The 25,631-nt window shown below is 39.0% G+C and overlaps 1 protein-coding gene across 1 annotated transcript in view; it reads left to right on the top strand.

Moving 5' to 3' along the window:
* Positions 1–25,631, top strand: part of FOXP2 (forkhead box P2) — a 219,596-nt gene that overhangs the window by 68,971 nt on the left and 124,994 nt on the right. The window contains exon 3 of the mRNA XM_056845731.1: positions 24,982–25,071. Coding sequence (XP_056701709.1) covers positions 24,982–25,071 — 90 coding nt within the window. The remainder of the gene's footprint in view (positions 1–24,981; positions 25,072–25,631) is intronic.

The raw sequence follows: 25,631 nt of genomic DNA, 5'->3' as shown, positions 1-25,631 counted from the left end.
CACTTTAGTGCCTCGCTGTTTTCAATGGGGCATTTCCCACTATTTTTCCTTTTGTAAATTTTTAAATACCCCTTTTTCCCCTTTGCAGTGGCCAGGAAGCCTCAGAGCAAGCAGTGCAGCTTCGGCACTCCCGGCTTCCGTGGATCTACCTCCCCTTTAGGAATGGGCTGTCATTCATATCTTCTACTCACATGATAAACCTGCCTTGTGCTTAGTATAGGTTAGATTTATGATTGTTGGGTAAAAGTGGGCCAAATGATAGATGATATAGAAGGGCTTTGACCAGAATCACCCGTATTATTTTTTGTGTGTTTTATATGAAAGGAGTTAGGAGGGTTAAATTGGTTTGAGGAAGCAGTAATTAGGGCTGGTTGTATTTACACTTCAGACCTTGCCCATCTACATCTCAAACTGAGCTTCAGTTACATTGCTTATGATTGGGAATGCACATTTAAATGTGCTTCAGAATATATACATCCCACTCTGATGCCCCCATTGAGCTACTGTTTTTCTCTGACCAGCTTGCATACAAATTTGGGCAGGTTTGAAATAATTGGCCACAAAAGTGGAAGAACGGTATACGCCTCAGGAATGGAACTACTGCCACATCCCTAGTGAAAATCTAGTGTCTTATATTTTTTTAATCTTTTCTTGAACATTTCTGTAACCAGGGTTGTCAGTCCGCTGGTGCAGGAGGGGGGATCCCCCGGCACCCACCTCTTTTGTCCTGCTGTCTCTTGGAGTAGCAGCAGGAAAAAGAAGAATTTAAGTGATTATTGGGCCAATGGAGTGACCTCACTTCTGGGGAAAACCCAGACATGATGTCATGCCTTTCTAGGAATCACTATAACACTATGGTAAAACTGTAGCGTTTCTGGTGATTTCTAGAGGGCCAGATGTCACTTCTGGGTTTTCCCCAGAAGTGATGTGATGCCATCCTGTTCCCCCCCCCATGTTCCCCCTCCACTGTTCTGCTGGCAACCCCACCTCTGACAGAGACAATCCCTAGACTGTGAAACAAAAGACATCTGTTTATTCCGTCATTATTTGGGGGATATATAGCCTTCACAAGAAGTGCAAAATGTTAGACGTGGTAATGTTTTCATGTATGCTGGAGAAATCTCTGCTGTACTATTAGACAGAGAGGTTATTTTTCAATTTCTTCAAAGCATTAATATGCAGACTGGTTTGTTTATTTAATGTTTTGTTTTGTTTATTTACAGGCGCCATAATGTTCTGGTGGCTTTGACAAAAGCTGAGTAGTTTTTTTAGTTAACAACTATCTTTAAAAAGCAAGCAACTCTATAGATTTTTTTTTAAATGCTCCTATGTTGTATCTCCTATGGTGATTGGAGAGGCAATACCACTGGGCATCTTCTAAACATGATTAAGAGAGTTAGAGAGGGTTGTAAGATTAATGTTCCCAGCCAATTCCCCTCTCCTCTCAGGAGCAAATTCTGTCTGCACTTCTGATGCTGGATTCATTTAGTGTTAAATGGTTCGTTGGTTCTGATTTTAATCAGGAGCTGAAACCTGTTCCAAACCCTGGTTAAGCAGCCAATATAAAGCTTTAGCTAGGATAAACTGATGGAGGCAATTAATTCCCAAAAAGGGTAGAAGTGGTAGTGGTAATGGAAGTGTGTGTGACCCATTAGTTCTCTCTGAGGGAGCAATCCTAAGCAGGTCTGTTCAAAAGTAACTCATTTTGTTTGGTAGGGCTTATTCCCCAGACAGTGTTCTTAGGATTGCAACCTCAACTTCTTAATTAGGGTTAATTTATCCACAGCTGTACTTTTGTACCAGTGAACAGTGTGATAGCCCTCATATTTCGGTATTGCTTCACTTCTGTTTTAAGAGAATGATTACTTTGCATTCTTTTCAACAATTTCCTTTATAGAAATCAGTTTTACCATGCAAAGATACCATTGACCAATGGAATTCAGAAAGCAATTTGTTTTCTAGATTTGTAGATATTTCCCCTATAGTTCTCAGAATAGAATTATCAAGTAGCTTTACAGGTGTGAGATCTGAAATACCTAAATCAAAAGGTCATTGTTTTATGTTTTTGTATTTCAATTAATCACTTGTTGGCTGGATTTCTGGTCACCAGAAAGCTGTCTGATTGAGCACAGAGGATAAGGGTCCAGTTACCTTGTATGTGAGCTAAGGCTGTGTGAAGAGAACAAAGTTGTAATCACTGTGTCTAATATCCAGGTAAAGCACAACATTGTTAAATCTTGTAAATTTCAGAGGGATATATTTAAATGCCCACTTAACTTTTGGCATTGCAATTAATGCCAACTAAAAGTGCTTCTTTTTTCAAGGGGGGGGGGGAAGAATAAGATAACCTCTACATTGAGTTAGCCTATTCATATTTTTTATCCTATCCTTCCTGCAAAGATCTGAGTTGTATATTGTTATGCCGCTCCCATTTTATCCTCACAAAGCTGTGAAGTAGGATAAACTGAGAGAGTTAACTCGTAGAGCTTTGTAGCTGTGTGGGAATTTGAATGTGGGCCTCCCCAGCTGTTATCTGACACAGCAGTGTTGCAGATAGATCTACTAACACAGATACTCAGGACTTAGATGCCCCTTTAAGCACTGCACAAGGAAGTAGAACAGCAATAATTCTGTTGGGATATGCGAGTCAGTGGGACTAGAAAGCAACATTTTTGGACAGTAGAGAATTGTTAGCTGTTAGGAAGGAATTCATAGCCACTCTATTTATTAAATTAAATGTATTGTGTCATGGGGTATAATTCAAGGAGGACTAGAGTTAATTAAAATGTTGATCTCTAAAGTGAACGACTTGTAAAAGAGTGCAATCCTACACTACATTTTGCAGATTTCTCACAACACTACCTGTGTGCTTGAAACTCTGGCACCCTCCTTGCTTTCCACTGGTTGTCTCAAAAGACTTTTAGAAGTTAGCTTTTCATGAAACATTTAAGCTTCTGTAGATAACATCTACCTTAAGAGCACAAAATCTCTCCAATATGATTTGCATGCCTGTCAAAGTACTTAAAACACATCAGGAATTTAGAGTTCCCAGGGTAGTTCCTAGTTCTTCAAAATGGTTGCTGCCATGCCTTAGAAACCCAAGGGAATTGTCTAAGCAGTGTGCTGTGGGGTTGCTTTCAAAAAAAGAAAGGAAAGAGAAAGAAAAGGCTGGTCTTCTCTTCCCCATTCTGGAAGTTGCACGTGACTGTTAATTAAGGTTCTGGCTACTGTGTGTGAAGTTTGCTTAAAAAAAATCTCAGTGAAAAGACAAGTGATGTCGGGAACAGTTTAATACATGTTGTTGTGATGTGGATCCAGTGCAGGCTGAGCTTAAAGTATTGGGGAGGGGTGCCAAAAAATCCTGACAATGAGTTCTAGTAACTTCGTTAGCAGAGAAATGAATATTTAATTCAGTGGTTTTAACTGTTTTGGTACAATGCCTCTTCAGCAGTAGTGAATAATTTGACAGGATTCTCCAAGAAGGACTCATAGTTGCAAGACCAACTTCATACATGCCAAGTGAGCTTTGCTTGTGCAATTCAAAAGTATTCTTGGACTTGGGAGCTTCCTTCTACTTCACTTATCACAATCAGAAAATAATTATTTAGCCTCATTTGTACCCTACTTCCCTCTACAATGGGGATCCAAAGTGGCTTATAACATTCTCCCTTCTCCATTTTATACTCACAACAACCCTGTGGGATAGGTTTGGCTGACAACTGGCCCAAGGTCACCTAGCAAGCATTCATGGCAGAGTTGAGATTGGGACTTGGATCTTCCAGATCCTGGCCTAACGCTCTATTCACCACACTGGCTCTATAATAAAATAAATGAAGGATTTCCCATTTTGGATCTGGAATGTATTATTCTCTGCTTAACATGGATTTTGAACCCACTGTGAGATCCCACATTCAAATAGCAGTGCAGTCCCCTTTCAAATGTTTCTTTATACTCCATGTGGTAAGGGGCAGTGATGGAGCACGGAAGAAATATGCTTGGTGAGAATAACATGAGAACAGTCTTAGTGTTAGACTGGGCTGAAGGCAGTTGGAGCTGAGCTGCAACAAGTTCAAGATAATTATTTGTCAAGGCCTGGATTTCTAGGAGAAAATCTGGAATTATGTCAGGACTTTCTTTGTTTACTGAGGTGTACAGTTAGCTACCTCTTGACCCATTGCTGTACCTTCTTCTTTGACTTCCCAAAGTCTGGTCCCTCCTAGCAGTACCATAAATCTAAAAAGGCATTCTTTTTAGACTCTGCACATTTAGGAGGGAATTCCTTTCATCCATTGATGATGATTAGACAAGGCAAGCGCTCTAAGACCTTTTGTTTGAGGCAGATGTTTGGCAGCTGGGATTAAGCAAGTATGAGGATTATTATAATTCACAATATTATTTTTGATAATGTAATATGTTAAAACTGGTTACAGGAAGGAAATAAAATTATAGAACCACACATACTATGAATTCATTGTAATAAACATATTTATTCTAGAGCAAACCTAAAAAGGGCAAAATGAAGTAGTGAATATACTTAGTTCACTGGTTTAGCACTAACTGCACCACAGGATGACTTGGATTGTGATACAAGGACTGTATTATTAGATTTGTCATATCTCTAGTACTTTGCAATGTATTATGTTTAAATTCCTTGCGGATAGAAAAGGATACATAAAAGTGTTCAGTTGAGGACAAAGTCTAGGGTCAATTGTCTGTTATTGAGGTAAGGGGGGAACGAGGTCTTCCCTTTGAATTCAGAAGCTTGAGGAGAATGTATCTGGGTCGATGGAAGAAATAAAAGTATTTGACAGATAAGGCATGTCAAAGACTTCATTGAGCCATCTTCACTACAGACCTTATGTCTCTTAAAACTACAATACAGATCTGTTCACGGCATTAACAGACTCTCATACATTACATAGATGGGCACATGAGACCTGTAAATTTTAAAGTGGTATCGTTTCTGTATTTTGTAAAGTATTAGTGTATAAAAATTCTGGCCTCCTTTCTAATTTAAGAAAGGAGGGTAAAATATAACATATTTACTACCTGCCCTACTTCTCTGTCCTTGACTGTAGATATCACCTGCTTCTGTATTTTCATAGCACAAATAGGGCGAAAGATGGGATTATCCAATCGGCAGTGTGCTAAACCCCCAGCTTGGCACCCAGACTCCACCTTACCTGGAGTTAATGATTTTACACATAATGGGTTAAATCCAAGGACTCCCTTTCATTAATTGAGGAGCCATCTGGTAGAGAGATACTCTAAGCTTAGTGGAAAGAATCCTTAGATTTAACCAGTTGCTGCCTGAGCAACTTTTGCAATGTATAAAAGAATCTTAACATTAATCTGAGATAGTGTATCATATTTTATATTTTAACTATTATAATTGCTTTAATCAACAAAATACTAATATGTGTATCTTGCTTCCATTGCTGTTGAGTCATTATATTTCTGAATTTTGTTTTGTCTGGACTTTGTGTTGTCTCTTGGAGGAATTTTTGGATTTGAATGTCACTACCATTATGCAACATTCCATTCACCAAGTAAGTTATACTGTTCAAAGCAGCAGGGATGTGCCAGTTGCCAAAGGAATTGCCAGGGTGTGAAATATTATATTTACACCTTTTTTTTGTGGGAAAATGCATAGAAATTAAGCCATTGCATATGCATGCCTCCATGGACCGTGGCAATATAAACTGGGTCTACATAGTGCAGATTAGGAAAAAAATCCCACTTGGCCATATGCTTTTATGATCTAACTTGCAGCTAGTGTTTTTGACTGTTCTCACAAGATTTTAGAACAAGTTCCTTAATAAGGTACATTTTGTTCTGTTTTCTTTTTTAAATTGAAGATCTGTTTATTCCAGAGAACTTTTCAGAGTGTTTTGTGGGCTCCTGAACAATTTCTGTAATATTTTCATCTTTGTTGGTTTCTGCAGTTTTATGCTCCTTTTATTATGATTTAGGGTATATTTTGAGATGATGTTTTATTATCTTTGTGGTATTTCTGAAGAAAATAGTAGAGAAATAAATGCTGGGGAAAGATCCCTGAAAACATCAGCGTAGTGCACTGCAGCTGTGAAAAGAACAAATTCAGTGTTATGAATTATTAGGAAAATAATTGCAAACGAAACTGCAAACGAAACTGCAAATAACATAAATCTATTATGTAAATATATGGTGCACTCACATATTAACGTATTGTGTGAAGTAATTTTCAACTCATTTCAGGAAAGGATATGATAGAACTGGTTAAATACAGGCAGGGGCCATCTTAAATTATGAACAGCATCTTTCCTGGGAAGGAAGGCTTGATTGAGTCAGTGGGGTTTTCACTTTAGAAAAAAAAAAGATGCTGGTTAATATTGGACATTATTGCTTTGAGATGATGATTATTCACATAATATCTGATACCCACATGTCAGATATAATAAATGTTCTGGTAGCAAGGCAGCTCGTAACCGTATAATATGATGGTCAGTACCAGGATCAGATGAATTTAAGAAAGGTTGAGAAAGCGAGGTATAGTATTATATTATATAAGTACGGTAACTTTTTTTTGGAAAAAAAATCTTTATCCTGCTTAAAGACTCCTTGTTTTGTTCTCACCCTCTATTCCAGTCCTTTCAAGGGCCCACAGAGGAAGGACACAAGTTACTATTGTCAACAATGTCTTTTACAGTTAGATCTCTGTTTGGAATAGTTCTTTTAAAGACTCTCCCCACACTTTCTTTTAAAAAAAGAAAGCTGAAGGAAGGACAAAATGTACTAGCCATCTGAGGACAGCCGTCACTTCATCCTTTCAGCTTTTCGGGTCTTCTTTCTTGTTAGATGCAAACCTGGAAAAGGATGACGTTGGGTGCAGTGGCAGTCATAGGGTTTTGTTTCAAGTTGTGGTATTTGGAAACAGTTGGTTTTGGGCTTTAAAGATGGCCACCCATGGGCAAAGATAGCGGTCTGAGAACAGCACAAGATTACTTTGGATGAGTGAGGATGCATTGATTACCAGAAGCATAAAAATAGTCATGCTTATTGCAAGTATACGGTTTTCAAGCAAACACTACATTGTACAATGCCAAATCCAAATTTAATTGGTTCCATTTTTCTTTCTTTCCCCAGCATTAAATTATGCATAATAGTGGGTCACAGTAAGATTTCTCATACCAGTTTTTCAGATTGCACTTTATTTACTGACAATTAACATATTTTGTTTGAAATTTACGTGACAGTGGGCCACCTGGCTAGATGCATTTTGGTTTGTTACTACGTTTGGTTTACTCCCCAAATTTTACCTGAATTTAAAGTGGAGCTTAAAAAAATAAATTTCTCTTTGAATATGCCACTAGAAATGAACATATTTTTCAATAATTCCAGTATTTGCAGCCACTTATTTGTTTTACTTTTATTTCGAAACTTTTGTATCCCTCCTTCCTTCCTCAAAGCCCAAAGTAGCTAACAAGCTATCAAAATGAAGCCAAATGAAATACAACAAACCAACCTAAATACTTAAGAAATATGCAGCCTACAGTTATGCATAAATATCTATAAATATAATCTCATGAGAAATTTCCCGGTAAACTAAATACGGTTTTGACTACCCATTTAAACACCTCCAGTAAAGAACATATTAGCTTCCACAGCTAGCTCATTCAAAAAAAATGTAGGTATTATTGACAAGGCCTGTGGAGTAGGCAGTAGCGGGACATCCTCCACTAATTGAAGGCTCAGTCACAAGTGTGTCCTCCTCAACCCCTTTACAGGCCACTTTAAAGGAAACATGGCGGCTGTGTATGCTTTGTCAGAGCTCCCTGGCTCTCATGAGAACTCGAGCTGAAAGGATTGTACTTGGGCCTCGCGTCTGCATCTCTCAGCCGCTTGCCTGGGAGCTGCTGCTCGTGCCTTGAGGTGCTACTTCAAAGGTTCCCTGCTTTTTGGACACCACCAAGCCTATCACAGTTGCAGTCAAGCAAAAGTTGAAAGTCTGGCATTCCTGGGCAAGGGACTGTATCAAACATAAACTGAAATTTTAATCCAGGGAAGGATACTTCAATTTGAGAACTGGAAAATTAGGCAAGAAAAATCTCTGATGTTCTAGTGAACAATGTGCCAGGTAGGGGGAGGGGGGAATAAATAGCCATAAATGCATAGTGCTTTTAGATGTCTCTCACCCATCCTTGTAATGTGAAGGATTAAATCTGTCCAGAGGATCCTCATACATTTAGCCAACCTCTCATGTATTAAGGAACAAACGTGGGCTTCCCTAAATGGGATTTTTTTTAAATGGCAGGTGAAACTCATCCCAGGTATGATGTGGAGCATAGTTTAAGAAGAGTAAGCTATCAAGAACATGTGGGTCTGAAACATTGTTTGACATATGGAAGCCTCGAAGAACTGGAACGGTTATTGAAAATTGAGGGCAGGACAACAGTCCTCCTGGTGGTGCACTGGAACATTTGGCTGTCTGTATTACACCCGCTGGGAAGTCACACAGACTAACTCAGAAGACTAATTCATGCCCAGTCAAGATGAACACAAATTGGCCTGAAAAGGGGTCTTGTGCTTCCCAAAATTGTTTTTGCCGCTTTAGGAATGTTCCCGTTATACTTGGTGAAGCATGGCAGGAGACCATTAGTCATCTGCTTTACCATTAACACTGCCAAGGAAGCTTACAATATCTAAGGCAAAAATGCATCGAAAGAGCAAATCGGATTCTGCTTAGACCCAGGAATGCTTTTCTCTTAAACAGCTAGTGATGGTGGCCTTGAGTATATTTTTAGCTACAGTTCATTTGAGGGTGCTGCTTATGAAGAACACTAGCACAAGCAATAAACCAAGACTAGAGAAAGCACATCCTCTGGTCATAAACAGTTGTGGGAAATTGTTCTTGCTTTTATCTTAATGACTGCTTGTTTGAAGGCTATTCTGCTGTGTTGCTATTTGTAAGCTACTTGAATACTCTTTCCTTCAGTGGCATTCTACTTGCCAACCTGTAGTTTCCCTTGAGAATTGCAGCTAAGTGTCATCTGTGTACCACTTGTACAATGCTCTGCTATTTGCCTCAGGCAATTTCTCATCCATTCCTGGAGGCTTTCAATTTTAAGCAGCTCATTGCTTGTTAATTTTAAGTTACCACTTCTTAACTTGGAAGGAACGGGCATCCTGAATCTTGACTCTCAAGGCAAAAATGAATTCATTACAACTTATCCGTTTCCTGCATGAGTGTCTGCTCCCATAGTTGAGACAGAGTAACCATTACACTTATGCTAAACCATTACACTTTTGCTAACTTAGCTATAGAGCATCACCCTAGATTCATAGAGGTCCCTGGTGTAATTTAATTATCCAGGAATTTCCAGGCAACTGAACAATATTAAATGTGACACTGGCTCATTCTGAGTTCCTTAAAATTCCTGATAACCTAGGACTATTCCCTTCTCTCCAGATGGGGGCTGCAACAGTCATGTTCTCAGCGGGTATAAAATCCTGATAGCCCATCCTGCTCTTGAGGACTGAGTACTTCATAGGACTCCAACGTTGGTAGTGAGTATGGATGATGGTAATCTGCCAGCCTCTGTGGCTTCATTTTCTGCAGCCTCCCTCTACCACATAGGTATATTGGCAGCTGAGAATCTGGTGCCTTGGGATACGCTACAGATCCCCTCCATCTGTCCTTCAGTCAGTCCTTGGTTATACCTCTGTAGATTATAAACGACCACTTTTCCTAGTAGTAGTGAATGTCATGTTTCTGTAATTCTCTTAACTTACCACTAGTGTCTGTGTCAACAAACCTTTGGACAGCATTGCATTGTAATGTGAGTTCCTTTTGACATGTTTCCAGTGTTTCAATTACTCTAGGACAAAGAGTGAGGTATAAAATGGCTTTTCTGTAGTATATATTTATTTGTTACTTCATTAAAGGGATTTATACTATGGTGTTTGCCATTCAAAATTCCTATGCAATATTCACTGGATCCAGAGAAAAGTCCTAAAGCTGTTTTGGCGAGTTAGGCAACAACCACAAAAAAAGTCTTATCTTGACAGTCTTAAGGAGTGACAAGATTAGGACAACAACAATCAACAGCTGGCTTGGGAAAAGAGAGCATAGTGAGTGATGGAAAGGGGTAGGGTTGCTGAAGAGGTGAGCAAGTTAGAATATAAATCATTTCTGTTTGGGGAAAGAGTTTCAAGCAGAGTCTGTATCAGTATATGGTATAAACTAATCAAGCTGAACTTCCTACTTCCCTCATTAAAATTACCTGTGTTCAGAATCCATTTTATAATGCTGGAGATCAGCACAATATGTGAAAGAAGTGTTGGCTGCTACTTGTGCAGCATCTGGTGTAGTGGTTAAGAGCAGCAGACTCTAATCTGGAGAACCGGGTTTGATTCCCCACTCCTCTACATGAAGCCTGCTGGGTAACCCTGGGCCAGTCACAGTTCTCTCATGACTCTCTCAGCCCACACAGAGGCAGGCAATGGCAAACCACCTCTGAAGGTCTCTTGCCTTGAAAACCCTACAGGGTCACCAGAAATCAGCTGTAACTTGACGGAACACACACACACACAGGTATTTTGCAACGTAAGCAGGTAATATCACCGAATGGCCACAAATGATACATAATAGTGGCTTTCTCATGTATGAGCGCACGTCTTCAAGTCTAAAGTGGAAACTGAGCATCTTTGTTTGAACGAAAAATGGACTATACAAGTGAGGGAAGTGAAACTCTGACCCTTCCCTTGCGTAACCTCATTGCACTTTGTGTGCTTGTGAAACATTTTCTCCTGGTCAAACTCCAAACCCAGAACTGAGCCATGAAGAGTGAAAAAAAATGCTGAAATATGTAACAGGCACTGCGAGGTAAGCCATGGGGGAGAAGGGATTTAACTCCTCTTACCCATGGACTCCGTATTCATTTAAAAGGTTTCTCCCACTTTGTTTACAAGTGATCATGATAGTGCCTCTCTTTATCCCTTCTGGGGTAGCTAGTAGCTGCTAGAGCATTTGTAGTGAGGAAATAGCATGGGGGAAAGTGCTAACCTCCAAAACACGTACCCCTATGGCTGGTTTTAAGGAACATTAAAGACCTCAAGTGGTTTCAAATCCATCCTCATCAATGATCTTTTACATATCTAGTTTGGCCCTAGAATCATAGAGTTGGAAGGGACCACCAGGGTCATCTAATCCAACCCCTTCACAATGCTCTCTGTTTCTCAGAATGTTACTGATGGCTGTACTCACACATTAAAAACCGCTGCCTATCGCCAGTGAAGGAGGAGTATCGTACTTGTCTCCATCCCCCTGTCCTAGTCTGCAGTCTGCCTGTATGCCAGCAATCAAATCATTTGCTTTGGTCTGACTAGAGGCACCACTGCCTGCTGCTGGGGATGGAGGAAATGTTGCTGGAAATGTGGCATTGGCCTCCGTCTTCTCCGAGGCACTGTCCAACAGAGAACGAGCTAATAAGAAAATAAGAGTGACGGTGCTTATGTTGATTCCAGTTAAAGCTCTCCCCACGTTGTATATATTACCTTGATTTTCATTGTTTTCATGGTGTGCTTTTGTTTGTTGTAATGGCTTTTAAGACACGTTTTTATTACATATGTTTTTAATTTTTTAGCCACCTTGGTGTGTGGCCCTGTTAAGGGCAGAAAAGCAGGGTAGAAATTTTGTAAATAAAAATAACTATCTAAACTGAACCGGTAGTTGATCGGTATGACCAAAGCCTTGGAGAAACAGACACATCAGCACATTCTTTTTTGGTGGCAAGATCTGTCTTTAATGTTACTGATTGGTGCATGCCATTTAACTGCTGAGCTACTTTCTCCTCCTTTTCCCTGATTTAGAACTCCAAACCGGGCACCAAATAATTAATCAATGTGAATGTTTATGTATAATACTGAAATTAGGTCAGCTAAATTTGTAAGCATGTAAAACTACGTCTAAGTCAGGTAGGCTACATTGAAAAAATTATGAAGCGATCATTTTTGTATTTGTTTATTTTGATCCCACTTTTCAATTAAAAAATTACCACAGTGGCTAACAATGTATAATTAAAGCAATTAAAATCTATACTAATTAAGGAACAATTAACAAATTAAAACGAGTTAAACCCACAACAATCAGATTCATATAAAATCACAGGGAATAAAGAGAGAAAGGGAGAAAACCAAATCTGCCTGTCTGCAGAAATGCTAAAGAAGATTCAAAATTTTCCCCAGACTTCCTAGATCTTTATTGCTTATCCAAAAATCAGCATTGACAAAGATGAATGGATTCAGCATACATCGAGCTACCCTGGAAAAGGGTCCATCATGTGTCCTAGCTCTCATGCCTTGACAATGAAGAGATGCACAGATGCAGGTATAATGGATGTGTTGTGTTATTTGGCTTTAGACTGTTGAGGGCTTTACAGGTCAACACCTGCACTTTTCACTGGAGAAAAAAATTAGTAGGTAACTGATGCAGATTAAACAATATCAGAGTAATATACTTTATCTAGTGGACTTCAGTTAATATGCTATCTGCTGCAATTGAACCTATTTGCATTTCCCAAAGATCCTGCAAAGGTAGCTTACAAGACAGCACATTACAATAGTTGAGTCTAAATGTTACTAATAAGGTCAGCCTTTTCTAAGAAAGGACATACCAACTTCAGTAAGTAAAAGATGCTGCTGGCCACTGCTAAAATCTAAGCATCCAGATACAGTAGTGAATCCCAAGCTAATGGGGTGGATGTGCAACCCCTTCTAAACAGATTATATCCAACTGCTGCTATGTCAGCTGAAGCACTAACCAACCAATAATGACTTCAAGGTTTGTTTTATTCTGTGATAAAGAGACTAAGGCATACAAAGGACATTGCATATGAAAAGCCTTGATATTATAAGCAGATGATTTTCCTTATTGAAGAGGGCAATACTTCATGAAGTTTAACTATTCTTGCTTAAACAATAGCAGCTATTTTAGATGAACAACTACACCTCAATATATAGCATTGTGTACTTGGAAAAAAATCCTTTTTTCTTCTTAACATCACGCATGATAATAATGGTTTCTACCAATTCTATATTTAACTGTTTCCGTCATCTGTTTGGCACAGATGTGAGGCTAACTGGCCTGTCATTTCCCAGATCTCTGCTGGATCTCCTTTTAAAAATCATCTTTGCATTTGCTATTTACCGGTCCTCTCGTAGGGAGGCCAGTTTTGCTGACAAGTTCTTTATTAGAAGAGGAAGGTTGGACGCATCATTTTTGACCACCCAAAAAAAGCTACGCTGAGAATCATGGGACCTGCATGTACAAAAGCTATGTAGAATGGAGCTGAATTGTGTGCGATTGAGTGAAAAAGCTGGTTGGATCCAGCCCTTTATCTGGATCAGACAAAGAAGCAAGGGGAACAGGGTAGAGAAGGAGGATACAAATGTGCATATGATTTTGAATATTTCCTTTTCATCCATGTGCATGTGTAATCATTTTTGTTGTGATGGACAGGAGGTTGTCCTGCCACTGAAAGGAAAAACAGCTACTCAGCTGAGCATCTAGTGCTGTTCCAGCATCTGGTCATCTTTGAAAAGAGGAATGGAACGTTGGCGGGAAGCAGAAGAGGGAGTTAGTTGAGTTCTGCCTCAGGGGGAGAGCAGTGACAGCTCAGGTCTGGCTCAGGAAAAAGAGCAGACAGAGTGAAGGGTAGCTCTGCCTGGTCGTGTGGCAGAGTTGTTTAGCTCTGTCTGTGGGAGACAAGGGTACCCAATTGTTAGGCCTGTCTCTGAGGATGAGCAGACCTTGTACAGTTTAATCTTGGGAAAGAGCAGGCTGGTGTGGGTGGAATCCTGTGTGTGTAAGAGAGGATCCAACCTAGTGGCTAGTCAGTAAAAGCCTGTTTGTGCCTGAAGGCATTAAAAAAAGTCTAACTACTCTCTAAAGCCATAACTAAGGTAAATTTAAGTGCCTCCGCCAGGTTTCTCCATTGTCTGTCTGGAGACCTGTCCTGCTGATCTATTTCTTGACACTAACCTGTAAATAAATAAATCTTTGTTGCTGATATTCAGATCCTGCCTCAGTGATCTCCATAAACTCCTTGTGCACCACGAAACGTACCTCACAGCAGCGAACCGAAAGCCTATGTCCTCTCACTACCTTTAGGACACCTGGTAACTGAGGGGAAGGTTTATAGTTCAACACAAATGTAGATTCCAAAAATCTTAGGAGATTGTGTGCGTCCCCTCAGTAGGGAAAAAGGGCTTGTCATACATCCCTTTTTGAATAGCAAATACAGTTGTAAAGGATATGACAAAAAATACTATACATGAGCCTAGCTATGGGGGGTTAGGCATGTAAGGTAGGAGAAGATTCCTACCACTGATGGAGAACCCCTGCTCTTTCAGGAAACAAGTTGAAAAGAAGAAAGATCCCAAATCTCCATTTCCAAAACTGCCCTGGGAAGAGGGTTCCTCATGCACTCTTTCTTCCTGCTGCCGGGGGATGTCTTTGACAAAAGGTACCTGGAGGCACTGGTCCAGGACCTGCAACGAAGACAAGGAGCAGCCAAGGCAGGATGTGGCTTCCCTCCAAAAGATTATTTTCAGCAACATAGGGAAACTGCCTATGCATTTGCTGGAATGATTGTGAGGGGGAGAAAGATTGACTCTGAGAAACTTCCCCACCTTGGATCCTTTCAGATGTAGGAATGGGGCTGCCTCTTTATTACCAAAGTATCCATTTGGAGGCAAATGTCCTCCGAGCTCAATTCCCACTCCCCCCACTGACCCCCCACTCTCTATGGGACCCAATATGCCAGTACCAGTTTGCATTTGTACTCCCAAATTCTTGGAATGTGTTTAATAATAAAATCATAACAAATAGCTGAAGAATTATTGTGTAGTTAGTCCTTAGTTTGCCAAAAGATGGGGGGATCCTATCATTTGCCAGAAGTCCTTAGACAGGAATGAGAAATGAATGCACTTAATCTTGAATATGAAAGCTTCAGTGTAAAATAAAGCTACAGTATGTGTGCATTAGCATCCTACATACAGTGAAAAAATACTAAGGTATCAAAAAAAAACAACCCTCCAAATAAAGTAAAAAATGTTCTGGTAATTAACTATTATTTTTCACAAAACTAGTCTAATTATGTATCAGTCATGCTGAAATGAAGGTCAATAACTACAGATGCATAATTTCCTTCTGATAGATTGCTGTTTGAAAATAGGTTTATGACAATTATGTGATTAATTTCCTTTTATTAAACAGCATTATGAAACTTCATGTAGCATTCATCTGTTTATTACTGTTACTTTTTCTGTTTAGTTGGAATTTAATGGCGGATGCAATATAACCTCAATAGTAATTCAGGTAGGTCGACATCATCTCAAATTGCGTATTTATTTTCTGGTTACTGAGAATTGGTAGGTGCTGTATAATTGCAAGTACATTCTTTTTCAAACTGAGAAACCTGGGGTTCTTTGGGACATCCGTGCCAAAGCATGACAGCAATTTGAAACTAGACTACTGTAATGCAGTGTACATTGGTCTCCCCTCAGAATCAATTTGGAAACTCCAGTTCGTGCTGAGTGCCACAGGTTGGCTATTATGAGAAGCTAGAAGGAGCACGCATATTACTTCCATTCTACAGTCACTCCATTGGCTGCCCATCAGTTGTGCTGCTCAATTTAAGGTATTGTGTTATCACATACAAAGCCCTTCATGGGCTTGGACCCTCATATCTGCAAGACCGCCTCTCCCCCATGCACCACCACAACAGCTTTGCTCATCTGAGCAAGGTCTTCTGTGGGTGTCAGCCTCCAAATGGGCAAAATCAACACCTCCCTGTAGATATGCCTTCTCTGTTGTGGCCCACACTTTATGGAATAGCCTGTCTGGGGAAGTCAGGAAGGCTACCGCTTTCCTGGCTTTCAGCAAACTTTGCAAAACTGAATTATTCAAGAGAAGTTTGCTATGCAGGCATTAGAGTTGCACTGTATTAAGTGATTCACTGACAGTGCAGTCCTAAAGAGAGTTACTCCAGTCTAAGCCCATTCATTTCCATGGGTTTAAACCAGCGTAACTGCATAGGATTGCATTGAAAGTTATCTAGGTAAATTATTACACAATGTGGTCTATATTTTAGGTTGCTGACAGTACTACTATGTAATTTTTAATATTTACTCTTTATTTCAGTTCTGTTTTAGATATCTGATTGGTTCTACAACCCTAATCCTATTGTATTTTTTATTGAATATCCCTTCCTGTTGATTATATTGACTCACTCTGTGTAATCTGCCTTGAGTCCAAGTGAAAAAGGCTGATTATAAATAACATAAATAAATAAGTAAATAAAATAAAATTATCCATATGTGGTACAAGAAATTACATTTTGTGAGCCATTGCTGATCTCCGTTATTTCTCAGCCTTAGTTCCAGTGCCATACATTTGGAACCTATATTTATATTGTACTGTTAATTTTCACAAGCCTATATAGAAGAATGTTGTATTTATTTACCTCCTTGGAGAACATTGAATGTTTAAGTTATTGACAAAACAACTTCTACCATAAGGTGATTGTCCTTCAACTCCAAATTCTGCACATGGAAAATGAATTATTCTCCCAGTCCCGCCCTGGGTCTGTATGCTCTCACATGCACGTTGGGTGTTTGCCTACATGTAAAAGTGTGCTTCCTCTTTTTTGCCACAACCCCAAGATATAAACACCATCCTCTCAAGTAACCAGTGCCTTGGCGTACTCTGGTAAGGCTGCCTCTGAGCAAGTGCAAACGGGAGAGCTGCCAATTACTTTACCCCCCCCCCATGTGTGCCTATCCTTAGCATGTAAGAGTGGTCTTCAGTGTGTAGGTAGAATTTAAGTCATAGTCTGCTTTCTTAAACAGAAAAGAAGGTTTATTATTAATGATTAAACTAGAGCACATACATATAAAATAGCTATCATAGTTAGGAGATACAGATCTATGGAAATGTAATGAAATATAAGTTACTTTACAAGACCTTAGATGGAACAAACACACCGCAGCCTCCCTGCTGCTCCCCTGACAGAGGAGGATAGGTCCCACCTGTCTCAGCATCTGGTAGAATGTTTAAACCCAGAACAAAGGTAGATTCCAGGTTTTAAAACTTCTGTCTGCTTCGGTGAAAACTCCCCCCCCCCCATCCAGAGTTAGGAGTCCTGCCACTCGTGGGAGATACTCTTAAGTTCTGCCAGTAAAGTCCTTTGGCACATAGCCCACACCTCTCTCCCCCAATCAGGTTTTTTTATGATGCCCATTTTATTTATTTTTATTTTTGATTTATATTCCCCCCTACATTAATACCATTCAGTTGAAGTCTTTGGTGACCACAGTCAAAACAGCCAACCACAATTGGATTGTTTTGGGGAAAATCTGTCAATTGGTTTGCAATATTTTTGTCATCAGTGACGAACACTTTCCTGGGAATAAATGCTTCTCTCTAGACCTTCTTAGGATTGCTCCTTCAATTAATTCTGGATACTCAGAGAGAGAGAGGAGAAATGAAGGTTGCCGTGGTTAAATGATTGTAGCAGCTGTAGTAAGAAAGGTTTAGAATTATAATTATTTCTTTAATTTGCTAGTTTTATTCTAATCCAGTTTACTGTTGTAAAACGTGTACTGGGAATTTGAGATCCAGGATGGAAGAAAGGTGGGCTTATACATTTAAGAACAAAGAAACTATGTATAGTATTCAAATTCTTGTGTGTTCAGTATTTGTAACAATATTATGATAACTTGCCCTCTTGTTTTCAGTTTCTTTACTAGTATGTCTAACACTGCAATTACCTTTCACGCCACTGCTGCAACTGGCTAAAGTAATGTTTTCCTTGATGTCCCAAAGACCTCTTTTTAGGGTAGACATAGCCAAGTGAGATCTATCCACTTGGGTGTGAAGTTAGGATGTTTGTGTATGGTGGAGTAGTTGGGAGTCTTTTTTTGTTCCAGTGCCTATCATTTTCCACTTAGATAAATGCTATCTAAATGTTTCTTCTTTGAAATTAGTATGACTATGAACTGAACTTTAATCTCTTCTGTCATACCATTGCCCAAGAATGACATTTTCCCTATTTTTATTTAGTGTTCCTTATACAACTTGAGGAGCCCCGTGGCGCAGTGGTAAGCTGCAGTACTGCAGTCCAAACTCTGTTCACTATCTGAGTTCGATCCCGACAGAAGTCGGAAGTCAGTTTCAGGTAGCCGGCTCAAGGTTGACTCAGCCTTCCATTGTTCCGAGGTCGGTAAAATGAGTACCCAGCTTGCTGGGGGTAAAGGGAAGATGACTGGGGAAGGCACTGGCAAGCCACTCTGTAAACAAAGTCTGCCTCGTAAATGTCGGGATGTGACGTCACCCCATGGGTCAGGAATGACCCGGTGCTTGCACAGGGGATCTTTACCGTTCCCTACCTATACAACTTGCTTAATGTTCCTTATACAACTTGTTTAGTGAATAGTCTTGCTGCTTCTTTGGTTACATTGTTGTTTCTGGTGTATTTGAATTTTGTTTTCATTATAAAGTTGTTATATCTTGACCTAAATGCCCTGCTGGATAAGAACAGAAGTCCTGTGGAGAAGCATACTGTCTCTGTAAAGCCCTCAAATAGAGCCAGGTGGTATTCAAAGATTCCTCTAAACCCAGAGATTCCATTCAGCAGTTTCCAATAGCCATTGGTTAGCTTAACCCCCATGGATTTTTCAAGCTATTTTGAAGCTATTTAAGCTAATAACCAACACAACATTACTTTAAACGCCATACTTTAAAAATGTATCATGTATTGTGTGAAAAGGTGCCTCTTTTTGGCTGTCCTGAAACTACATGCAATCCACCTCACTGAGTAACCATGAGATTTATAGTGCAGTCCTAGGCAGAGTGGCACCCTTCTAAAACAATTGATTTCAATGGATGTGGCCCTGCTTAGGATTGCATTGTATTTATTACATGAGATAACAATGTCTCTCTGTTTTCATCGTGCCATGCTTAATTTTACAAAGGTCTATTATGCTCTCCTTTAGACATCTAATTTGGAAGCCTCTCCAAACACCAAGTGATATAAATCGCAGGTCATTTTTGTTGTCGTTTTCTAGCTTTTCCATATTCTTTTTGAAATGGAGTGGGTAAAACTGTACATGGTATTCAAATATGGCCACATCATAGGTTTATGAGGCATCGCATTACTAATTGACTTAGTTTGGTTCCTTTCCTAATAATCCCTACCATGGAATTTGTATTTCTCACTCTTTTGCAAGTTTCTTTGGATTTCTTCACATTCAGGTTGGTATAATCTGCAAACTTGGGTATCTTAGGTAGAGCGTTATTAAATTATGCATGGCAACTTCACCTTTGACTCCAAATAATTTATGAATAAATTAAATAGCATGGGCCCCTATTCAGGTCCTCCACACAATACAGATTCTGCTTACCTCTCTCCATTTCATCTTCTTCATCATACTGCCCTCCCGCTGCAAAATGTACATTCTCCATGAAAGCAGAAGAGCTGTCAGCATGCAAATGGTATGCCTGAGGCCTCAGCTGTCTATCTGCTTCTCTCAGCTTCTCTAGGTAAGCCACTTGGTGTCAAGGAATCAAACTTGTTTCCAAGGGCTATAGTCCTAAGAACACTTTCCTTGGAGTATCCCATTGACTAAAATGAGACTTACTTCTGAGCAGACATGCTTAGACTTGCTGTCTAAGAGTCAAGGTTCATTGCACCAGGCCCTCAACTTCTGCCCAGCAAATACTTGGTGGAAAACTCCGGATGGCCTCCCCCGTATATGATTGCTAGCTTTTAGCAGTTGTTGTCTTTAAGGCTTTTTATTTTAAACTGTGCTTTTTTATTAAGAAGTTGCTAATTAGGTGAGGGATTTTTTTTTTTTTGTTAACTTCAGGGTCCTATGGGAGGGTCAGACTTTTCTGCCCTGACCTTGGTACAGATACTCAACCTGGCTCCTTATATTTTTCCTCTATGCTTTGCTACTTGGGTGGTGGCTCATTGTCATAAAAGCTTCCTTTTTCTCTCATATCATTTTTCTCTTCAAATTCCTTCTTGGCTTGCCTTACTGTTCCTTTGCCAGAGTTTGTACTCTTTATTATTTTCTATATTAAGAGAAGACTTCCCTTTTTTAAAAAAATCCATTGCCTCCACGATTATTCTGTTCAACTGTGTTGTCATTTTTTTTATTTGTTTGTGCTTTTTTCCTAATTGATTATATACATTATTTGAGCTTCTGTTGTAGGGGGATAAGCAGCACCATTTTAAGCAGGTCAACTCAAAATCATACTCAGGTCTATTCAATGGGGGTATGCCCAGGAAACAATTCGTAGGATTGCACTGTTAAATATCATAGCTGCTTGATTGAATTTGAGCTTCCTAACTGTACTTTCAGGTTTCTTTTACAGAAATGGGACTGAGGCTCAGTGTCACAATACAAATTTTGCATGCATATCCCAGCTTTGATCCCTACCATCTCCAGATAAATGATCTGAGACAGTAGTTGCTGGGAGTGACATCCGTCTGAGACCCTGGAGCGCCACTGGCAGGCAGAGTAGACCACTGTGGGCTAGATGGAGTTATGCTCTGACTCACTATAAGGCAGCTGCATGTTTATATATTCACGTAACTAATCCGCTCTTTCCCCCAAAAAAGGATTCCCCCTGTGGAAATTAAAGCTGACTGTATAGGCGCTTCTGGGCAATTTTCCACTCACATCAGTGTTAATAGTATTCTGGACACTGTTACTGAGTGGTATTTGAGATAATGCTTACATCTTGCTAAAAGAAAGCTCATTTTTACATTAGGTAGTAAAAGTTAAAATATTCTGTTAACAAAATGGCGAATAAAAATAATCTCTTGAGACAAGTCCTCCCCCCACCCCTTTCTGGTTATCTGCAAAGAGTACGCCCATTGTCAGTTTAACAGGGTAGTGCTTGTATAAACATTCTTGTTTCGCCTGTTCCATGTAATAGTTTCTTGTATCATATTTCTTCTGACCCCGCTATCTGAAACCAATTATAGGAGATCCATTTGGACTGCATCTATTTTCATAAGAAGCCCAGGCAGCAGAGATGAATATCAACATCAAATATGATTCTGAGTGCTTTGTTATTTATGTTTCAGAGAGATTTTGTAGCCTTCAGCTCTCAAGAATGTGTCACGCTGTGCTGTTTATACATTGAAGATATTAATGGCCATAGATGTCATTTTTCATTTTAACATCTCAAATGCAACAGGCTGATAGGTTAAACATTTCTGTTTTTAACGGAACGATATGAGTGACATCTGTTCCCCCCCCCCAAAAAAAAGTAGAGGAAGGGGAAAAAAACTCATTTTTAAAAAGAGGAATATAATTTATGTACGTTATTTACAAGCCACTAGTACTGCTAAATTGCTAAAAGTCCCTGTAGCAGTCATTAGGTATTCCAAGGTGTAAAATCCCTCCCCTCCAATCTCACTGGCTTCTAAATTTTGCAAAGCTTAAATAAATGAAGACTATCCTTAGCTCCATAAGACTTTAAAATAACTGGATATACATCAATTTATTTTTATTTTGCTTAATTTTCAACAAGTACAAATGTTTCTTTTATTGTTATGCTGGTCAATGACTGTATTTAATAAACAAACGAATGAACAACAAGTACAAACGTAAGCTATGATGTTTGCTCATAAATATTTTATGACAGTAACTTTGTAAACCATATGGCCAAAATTCCAATATTACTTCTTCTAAAATCCTACTGTAATAATTGTAACTATAAATCCAAATCCTCTATAGCTTAATTTTGTTAATCTCTTACTTTTCTACACTTTTAATGAATTAGATTACTTTGTTAAGCAAAAAAAAATGGATATCCACTTTATTTATTTATTGTATTAAGACATTTATACTTTGTCTTTTCTCGTGTTACTTTCTTACAAATGTTATTGGAATCTAGATATATTTTTGACCGCCTCAAAACCCTTTAACCTGCTGCTCATTTAACAATTCAAGATATTTTTGCTTAGTGCAGCCATTCATTTTAGCCACTTGTTTTCTAGAGCAAAGACTTTTATATAAGTTTGCAGAATTTTAATAAATGTCGCCTGGCATCAACTCTTACATGTCATGTGATAGAATTATTACATCTTTCAGAATTAATCACTTTTATGAGAAACAAATGAATTATTCTCAAACCATATTACAGCCTAATATCTTAAATTCTGGACATTTTTTGTTGTATCAAAAACTGTGTTAAATGTTTAAGGCTGTGTTTATTGAGACCTTGCATTGAAATATAGAACCTGCAGATGATTCTGTAATAGATGGCATAAGAAAAAGTGTTAGTGATGTTTCCTTGTCATTTAAATCAGAACCTTTTGAAATTAAGTCCTGTTCTTTTTGCTTACTTATAAGCTATACTGCCATGATATATTCACTGAAGTTTATGTTATCACCATTTCTAAGTCACCCTGCATTGAAGCTTAAGGCTATACTTTTAATTAAAATTTCTATAAAACAAGATAGTTTATGAATCACTGCCTCTCATGCAGGTATGTGTCATAGTGTTCCTGTTTCCTTTTATGAGACTTGTGCTCCTCCATAACTGTTTGAAATAATGCTGCTTTAACAAGGACAGTGTACAGATGTGCCAGCCATATCTTGAGCAATTAAATAGCAGTTGACTTCACTATGGGGAGTCCATGCTGTGCTTATCTGTGGCTCACAGACTTGATCATTTTAGCTCTTTTATTTTATTAGATGTTAGTACTGATGTAACTTTTGCATATTCTATTTGTAGGGAGCTAATCAGAAGACAATTTGGGGCATGTTCCCTCCCCATTCCAAAACTAATTCCTTCTTCTCTCCCTATTTTCTGTTGTCAGGATTAATCACAGTGTAGTTTCATGTCCATTGATGCTGGCCATGGCTTACAATAAACATGGCTGCCTCATATACCAGAATATGGAAATATCTAGTTCTGGTGGCTACCAGAGAATCTGACTGGGGTTAACTGTGGTTAACATGTAATAAATTAAACTAGGGAATAAGAAGTAGGATATGGGAGGCAGAAAGGGAAGAAGACTGTGTGACTAGTCCTGTGCCTGGCTCACAAATCATTCATTTCAAGGAGCCCGTATTATGCCTGAGTGGGACCAAAGCGGGAAGGTGTCTGAAAGACAACAGAAGCATGGTGCTCTTCTGTTACCTCACCCCATAATTGCTTTCCTCCCCACAGTACCACTGCCTCACAGTACCACCACTCATTTCCACCACAGTACCACCAGTCATTTCCTATTTTAGCTGTATGCCACCTTATTCCAAAATGGTACTTATTTAATAAACAAAGTCAACTATTTAAGGCACAATCGCTCTTCATTTTCTGATTAGTGAGGCCCTTTTCTTAGCAAGCTTCTGCCCGAGAGATTGTCCCTTAAAACCCTATTGTGTTTGCTTTTCAAAAGCAACTAGCTTTCCTTCCGTGCCTTCAGAATACTTTGCCTGTGTAACACTCGCTCTGATCTGTAACCAAGAAATCAGCAGACACAATAAGAAGATTGTTTGGGGGGGTATGTTTGTGATGGTGTTGAAAGTATGTTCTGCAGCCTTGTACCAGAGCCTTTTATGGGCAGACAAGTCGGTGCTCTTAGGAACTGGTGATAGTGCATGCAGTTTGTTTACTTTGGTTTGCTGTGTCTGCCAGCCTTTTCTTTCCCCCCTGAAAACTTGTATGGAGCCAGACTGTAGCAGCCCTCTCTCTGTCTTTTCATAATTGATCAGGGGATGACTGCTTTCCCTGAGGGTTAAGACGTGGCAACTTTTTCTGTTTGCTCAGCATCTCAATGCAGAAGTTCAAACATTGTTCACACCAGCTGGCAGTGTAATGCCATATGCACATCTTGTCAAAGCAACTGTTGTCATGGATACTGGAAACTACCTTAAAAATGAGCTCATTTGAGTCTAATCAGAATTGTACCTTTCTCTATCAGACTGGTGGTGATTTTGGGGTGAATGCCGATCAGAAAATGTTTCCTCATATAGATCAGCCTCTCACAACGCTTGTACTCTATGTTTGTATATGTGTGTATTTCCAGAGTACTGAGTTGAAACGTGCAGGAAAGAAAAACTTAATTAAGAATGTTACATAGTTCGTTTCAGGGTTTTTTTCCTTTTAAAAAACTTTGCTTTGTATAATTTGTTCCCCTCTTATACACTGTGTTTTAAAGTGAACACATTCCTGGTAACTGGCCACACATACGCGGTTCTAGGACTCAGTTGTATTTTCAGCTGAAAAGATGATTAAAAATGCTATATTTTGATTGCAATGCTATCATCCACAGGAGCGAACCTGATTGGCTAAGTAGTGATTTCTTTGTTCTCGGAGTTTACTAAGAATGCAAATGAAAGCCACTTAATTTTATTTGGCATTAAAACTCCACTTTATTTTGTCAAACGAGAGGTTTCCCTGTGAATTGTAAGTACAAAAAAAAGTGTTTTTAATCTTCAATGAATATCCTTATTAATTCATTTTCAAGATAATCTGATGTTGATTTGTCAAATTTAATTACAGCTTCCGGTAACTCTTGAAGTCTACTGCTTTTGCTTAAAAATTGTAATATGAAAATGCAAATTGAACGATGATTTACAAGGGTGTGAGCATTTTAGCTGAACACTTAAAGACAAGTTCCTTGTGGAGATGAGGCTATTGATGCGGTTTATGATTTTTCCTCTTCAAGCACTTTATACAAATTAATGCTATTTCCTTGAGGATTTGTTGCACATATATACTTTTTCACGAAATCTGCCATAAGTAGCTTCTGTGGATTTTTCTGGGGGAGTTTAAAGAATGCGTGAAGTCTCATGTCTTTGTTGTGAATAGGTGGAGATCAGATTTTGCTTGAACATTAAGAATAGGTCAGATACGAGTAATAACATTTCCAATGAAACAATTCAAAAAACCCTTTTCAATGTTGTTTTTACTTTCAGGCATTGCAGGCAGCAAGACAGCTGCTTTTACAGCAACAGACAAGTGGGCTGAAGTCTCCTAAAAGCAGTGATAAACAGAGACCACTGCAGGTCAGTAAAGCATCTTTATATCTAATGCCTAAAGAAGGGTGCTCAGGCACACCTAAATATATGTATAATGGACCTTTGGTACCTCTTACATATGTATTTACAAAATCCCTTGGTTTGTGTCTTGATAGTTTGTGTGTGTGTGTGTGTGTGCGTGTTTAATAAAACCATTATACAAGAGGAAGAAGCTCTTGTATATTAGCTTATAGTGGCTTAAAAGGTCACACAGACTTAAGCAGAGCAAGCTTGACTCCCATAGCTGCAATACAAAGAATCTTTCCATGGGCAACTAGAGAAGTTTGTATACATTCTTCGCTCTAAATGGATTAGAGCTCAGAGACAAATTTTCAGCAACTCAAAACCTTCCTGAACAATTAACCAAATTTGCAAAGTGCAGCCCCTCCTTTTATAACACAGTATTTTATTGTATTGGTTATGTGTCATTTTTTAAAACGACACATACATATGTGTAGTGTAGGGGATCTGAAAATAATGCTTTTATCATGTGGTTTAAGCTATTTTTCATAATATTTAATGGTGGAAATGCTGTTTATAAATGTGAT

Source organism: Euleptes europaea, chromosome 3 (assembly GCF_029931775.1).
Source record: "Euleptes europaea isolate rEulEur1 chromosome 3, rEulEur1.hap1, whole genome shotgun sequence".
In the NCBI taxonomy this organism is placed as follows: Eukaryota; Metazoa; Chordata; class Lepidosauria; order Squamata; family Sphaerodactylidae; genus Euleptes; species Euleptes europaea.
Note: the sequence above shows the minus strand (reverse complement) of the source record. Positions and strands in the feature narration are given on the sequence as shown.